The sequence below is a fragment of the Microtus oregoni genome, unplaced genomic scaffold, assembly GCF_018167655.1.
Source record: "Microtus oregoni isolate MIOR12 unplaced genomic scaffold, Mior012 000114F_ref0000099, whole genome shotgun sequence".
Lineage (NCBI taxonomy): Eukaryota > Metazoa > Chordata > Mammalia > Rodentia > Cricetidae > Microtus > Microtus oregoni.
Genome location: NW_024544743.1, coordinates 368426 through 374425, shown reverse-complemented (window position 1 = coordinate 374425; position 6000 = coordinate 368426). Strand labels below are relative to the sequence as shown.

The following is a 6000-nucleotide window of genomic DNA, read 5'->3' as shown; positions in this document are numbered from 1 at the left end:
AAGATTCAAGGACCGAGGCTGGAGGAGCCACTCCAGGTAGGGCCAACAGCCAGAGCGAACAGGGACTTGGGCTGGACATGGGGCTCGGTAGTAGACGTGTGAGCCGGAGCTACAGCTTGCTGTGTTTCAGCTTGGCAGACCTTAGACCGCTGTTCTGTTATGGTGGCCTTTCAGCGTGGCCCAGGACGACAGCGTGGCAGTGTTCTTGTGGCGACTGACCACCGCAATGATCTTTGGCGTTTTTTGTAGTACAAGGGGCTTGTTTCAGTTGTAACCCCGCCCCCCACAACAATGCGCATCTTGCTCCAGTTCCCTTGTCCAATTCTTCTTAATCGCATCAGTTCTGTGACACCCACCCGCCCCAATCCCACGTGTCTCATTGTCGCCTCTCGGAACTACTGTGGATTTGGTGAGAGAAATTAGGCGGAATTTCCCCAGGTGGGTCAACTCCACCGCAGGCCACAGAGGGGCCTCCTCATTCCAGCGATGCGGCCAGGCCCACAGACTCACACAGCCTAGGAGGAGGAGAGAAGGAGGGGTCAGCTTTTCTCTGTTAGTGAGAATTCCTCCGGTACTTTGCGACAGCAGAGGAGGCAGGAGACAGTGGGGTGGGCTAGGCGCTAGGGCTGGGGATGCCTGAGCAGATGAGGAAGCAGTTGGAAAGGTGGCATAGCCCTTGGGTAGCCGCCGCCGAAGCTGTGGCTGTTCCTAGGAGACAGAGGAGAAGCCAGCCTGCGGGGGAGGGGGAGCGAGTGGGTTGCTGCTTTTAGCAGCTGAAAGGGCTGCAGGGAGCTCTGGGTAAGACATTTTCTACCTCTGTCGCTTCTGCGGTAGAAGCTGCCGCGAGTAAGTCAGAGGAAGAAGGACCGGGAGGGAGGAGGTCTCCGTTGCAGCCATGCTGAATCACTGTTGCTGACCAGAATCCCTCACCGGGCTGCTGGGAGAACCCCGAGAGCAGCGCTCGCTTCTGGGTGCATGCACAGTTTGGCGGCTACTAACCCCGCCGGGCCTCCCACAATGGAGGGCGAAAGGTACGTACGTGTAAGCGTGTAAGCGTGGTGTGTGTAGTATGCATGTGTACGTAAACGGAAGCCTAAGGTGTCACCACGGGCATTTTTGCATCAGCCAGGCAGGGTTGCCAATCCTGGCCGCTGCGGGATCCCAAAACAGAGTGAGGACAGGAAAGTCCCTTTGGAAACCTACCTCCTCCAGGGCTCAGAGATATAGAGCGACCCAGCGCCTGCCAAGGCAAGTCTGGGTTTGCTGAGCGGCAAAGCACGCCGAAAGAAGGAACTTCCTGGCTGGCGTTGGGAATAGTTTCAGCGCGGCTGGAATCAGGATTGCCCTTTTCAGGCTGCCTCGGGGAGGCGTTCCCTCTCCCCAGGGTGTCTTTCTTCGGTGGGGTGTTTTGATGTCACTGCAGGGCTGGTCTTGGAGCGGGACGCTTGCCTCGGTAACACCGAGGTAGTTGAATCTTCAGGAACCAAGCCAAGTGGACGGCTTTCCTCAAAAAACGAAGTCTGTGAATGTATGTTCATGGACGCTGGCTTGTGTGCCCGGAGGGGTGGAGGAAAACCCAGACAAGTGACATTTGCTCATAACCGGTTTTGTCTGTGTCTAAAAGTTTGAGAGATGCTGTGAGGTCTGTCTTAGAGGAGCCCACAGACTTTCCAGAAAGTAGGAACCGACAGGAGGCATTCAGGTGCTGGTATTGAGCAGGAACAGGCTGACCAGGGTTCCTCTCCTGGCCAGCAGGAGCTTGTACAGTTTTTACTTTGAGGAGCTGAGCCTCCCACAGTGCAAGGCCGGATCTGGCAGAGTTCGGATCAGAAGTCTGAGCTCCACCACCTCCTCATCCGTGGGTTGGTGCAGAAAACAGGCTTTGCCATTTTCCTTGAGGAGAGAAGACCACAGGGAGAGCCGGAAGACTTTTCCTCCAAGTTGTGAGTTGCTGGTCCCCTGGGAACCACTCAGTCAGTGCCGACACCCTTGGAGTCCCTCTGGAGAGCCCCTTGGTGAGAGCACAGCAGGTCCTGACAGCCCAGCGAGAGCAGCTGTTGTTCCTGCGCCTCTTCGTCCACACTCACAGGAAGTCTGGGCCAGTGGCTCTCAGCCTTCTTAACGCGGTGACCCGTTAACAGTTCCTCATGGTGTAGTGACCTCCAACTGAAAATGATTTCCATTGCTACTTCATAACTGTAATTTCGCTACTGGTATGAATCGTACTGTAAACATCTGATATGCAGGATGTCTGATATTTAATCCCTGTGAAAGGGTCGTTTGATCTCCCAGAGTGTCGTGACCCTCAGGTTGAGAACCACGAGCCTAGGACTTTTGAGACTTTGCTGCCTCATAGCCACTTTCCGGGCTCCCTTCACAACAGTGAGACATCCAGAGGCCTGGGGGCAGAGGAGGACAGAGTCCTTGCCCTCTCTCATCGGCCTGTGGCTAGCAGAGGAAGGAGTCATGTGTTGGAGGTGTGAGGTTCTGAACTGTGTCTGCTTGCATGATCCATAGCATATCTGGGCTGAGGTGGGCACGAGACTGCTCTGCCCACTGAGCATTTGGGGACAGCGATCGCGTCCCCAGTTCGTGCTTGTGAGTCCTTGCAGCGCAGACCTCTAAAGCTGGTCAGTGAGGGGAGTGGATCCTATGGTTGAGTACTCATTCGCTTTAGTCTTTCGGAGGCTGCACATAGGCAAGAAATCTCAGCTGAGAATTTCCAACATTCGCCAGGCTGCCCAGGTCATTACTTTTTATCTCTCTTGTGGGGACAACCTACCTGCCGAACAAATAAGTCTTCTTCGATTTGTCTCCTGTCTCTTTGCAAAGCATACCCATTTCCCACCAAGAGTTCTGTTAGAGTCTTTCCTGGCCACTCCCCCTCTGCTCCCCAGCCACAGAGCCCCGTTCCCAGAGCTCTTATTGATAACTCTTCTCCTCCCCTTCTCCTCCCATCTTAGTCCTCACAGACGTTCTTACAGACAAACCTACAAACCTCTTTTTCGGTGGGTGGGGTGAGAAGTTGAGACAGGGTCTCTCTACGCATCCCTGGCTGTCTTAGAACTCATTCTGTAGATCAGGGTGGCCTTGAACTCACAGAGAGCCACCTGCTGATGTCCACCCCAAAGTTCTGGGATTAAAGGCGTGTAACACTTTACCTGGCCACACTTCTTGCTTGTATCTTAGACCTGGATGAGAGGCCCTGCATGTCCACTTGTGCTTCTGTTTCATATAAATGACAAGTCCTCAAACTTGGAGCCATGCCCTCACATCTAAGGATGGTGTCTTTGGACTTCCTCCTTACAGTTCTCACTGACACAGCTCTGCCCGTGGCAGGTGCTGGGTAGTGAGTTTCTAACTGATAATATAACAAGTCTTAGTCATTCTTTGAGGATTTCATACAGTGTTTTTGATTACACTCTCCCTTTCCCCAACTCCTCCTCGATCCATCCCCACCTTCTTAAGCCGTCCAGCCTTCATGTTCTTGCTTCTCCCTCTCTCCTATTACCCCCCCCCCCGCGCCCCCATCCCACTCCCCTCCTCTCCTTCACCACCCCCACTCCCCAGCCTTCTGAGTCTAGTTTGTGTTTCTTGATCACTACTGGCTGTGAGGCCGGCCCTGGAGTGTGGTCGGTATACCAGGTATTACAGTGCTAAGGATGCCTGACTCTCCCTGTCCCAGCAGCCATCAGATGCTGGCGTCTGCTCAGCTATGGGTGGGGCTTTGTGAACCCCCCATTGGGAGTTTGTATGTCTTGAGCTTACATGGATCTTGTGTATGCTGTCATAACTGCCGTGAGTTCCCGTTGCCCTGATACCTTGTAAAACAGTTTCCTTGAGGCCCTCCACCATCATTGACTTTCCTTTCCTCCCAACTCTTCCACAAAGACCCACGGGCCTGGGGGTGGAGGGGTTACCATGTAGACATCCCTTTTTCTCTCAGTCTCTGCATCTTGACCTTAGCTGGTGACTTTTGTGAGGAACTCTGGTAGCTGAAGAGGTGGGAGAAAAGACTGAACTTCCTTGGCTATCAGGCTGATTGGCCCAGCTCCACTCGCAATGCCCTGACACGAAAGAAGAGGTGGAGGCAGCTTGGGTTTATAAGTTTCCTGGAAGCCAAGGGTGGAAGCTGAGTAATTGGCCCAGGTCACGAGTCCGACCTCAGGGGCTGGAGGCATTCCGCGTCTCATGCTTGTTCCACATTTAACCTGCTCGAACGTAATTGGGGCTATTTTTAAGCATTAAAACATTTCAGCCAAAAGATTTCTATGAATAATTTTCTTTCCTTGCTATGAGGATACAAAAATACTTTTTACCTTGAAACGTTATTAATTGTAAAGTGTGGGCTTGGGAACAACACAGATTCCAAGTGAAGTGTTTCACAAGCCATACGACCTTGTGCGCATTGTGTTTTTACTGAGCTGTTTTTTATATGTAAGTTACGGAACAATAACACTGTTCTTCGTGGGTTGTTGTGAAGATTAAACGAGGCAGCTTGTGTACACTACTGAGCTCCGTCTTTTGTTTTTTTCTGGCATGGAGTAAGCACTTAGAGTATGGCAGCTACTGTTGTCCCTGGACCCTCTGTTGCTTGCTGCGCCCTGCGATGCTAACAAAGCCGTTAGAATTTTCCTGAATCAGTTATCCAGAACAGATTATGTGGGACCATTCCCTCAGGAGCACGGAGGAAAAGTGTAGCGGGTGTCTCCTTACTTAAGCGATCTCTCCACAGTGAGGTGCCTCACAGGCCTCACACCGCTTGTGTTTTATGTTTTAAGGTTTCGCCAAGATCTGTTTTTACCTCCCTTTACAGTTGCCATGTGGCACAAAGATGCCCTAGTGGGCATGAGCTGGGCATCCTCGTTCAGGCTGAGACCTCAAGAAGAGCCCATGGAGTTGCACTTTCTTTGCTACATCCCAAGCTCGTCAGCCCCCTGCTAGGTCTGCTGGTGCGAACTCCTCCTCTCTGGGTGTCACCAAGGCTTGGTGAGTGGAGAAAGGTGATTGGAGGTTCCAGCTCTTCGTGACTTGTCCTCTCCCTCCTTCCTTCCTCTCCCACTTCTCTCAGACACGAAAATGGTAGTTGCCCTTACTGTTGGGGTTTTATTTTAGATTTGAAAACCAACCTTATGGATGAATTAAATTTTCCACTTCCAAGATAAACTCAGTTCATAGCAACAGAAAGTAAAGTGGTTGCCAGGGGGTAGAGGAAGGGGAGTAGGGATTGCGTCGCAGGTGTGGGATTTCGAATGGGGAGGTGAGCTGTAGAGATGGGTAGTGCTGACGCCTGTGCAGCAATGCCATGGGCGCCACGATAAAGCATACATTTTGTTGTGTATGTTACACACACACAGATATAGACAGACACACAAATACATATATAGACACACCGACAAACACATACACACATAGATACACACAAATACACACAGACAGACATTATACACACAGACATATACAGACACACAGACAGACAGACAGACCAGACACACACATACATAGACATATACATATATAGGTACAGACAGACAGACCCTCAGACACACAGAGAGAAAGAGACAGACACAGACACATGCAGACATACAGACACCACACACAGACACAGACATATACAGACACACAGACAGAGAGACAGACAGACCAGACACACACAGACATAGACATACACAGACACATAGAGAGAGAGAGACAGACAGACACACAGAGACATATACACACAGGCATTGACAGACAGACAGACAGGCGCGTGTGTGCACGCACTCGGACAGACACACATCCTGAAGGCCCAAACTGACAGATCTTCAGTGGTTGCAGAGAAAAGCATTCTTTAGTAGAGAAGTCATCACAAGGAGAAGCTAGTTTCTATTTTTCTTAAAGCTGTATAATTTTTGTCATCGAGAGGGTAGGGTGTTCCTGCCTGAGAAGGCTTTTAGGTACAGCTCTGCTGTGACTACCTGTCCTTAGGGGACGGTCTTCTTGGCTGGCTCTTATTGACAA

At 51.3% G+C, this 6000-nt stretch overlaps 1 protein-coding gene across 3 annotated transcripts in view; it reads left to right on the top strand.

Annotated features, from left to right (window-relative positions):
* Positions 1 to 626: 626 nt before the first annotated feature.
* The window catches only part of LOC121443906 (kelch-like protein 3), a 115510-nt gene continuing 110136 nt past the window's right edge, over positions 627 to 6000 (top strand). For 2 of the 3 annotated variants that reach the window (XM_041645665.1, XM_041645663.1), the window contains exon 1: positions 627 to 1031. In XM_041645665.1, the coding sequence (XP_041501599.1) occupies positions 976 to 1031 (56 nt within the window). In that variant the 5' untranslated portion in view covers positions 627 to 975. Of the gene's footprint in view, positions 1032 to 1545; positions 2016 to 6000 lie in introns of those variants that run through there. The other variant, XM_041645664.1, reaches the window with a different exon arrangement.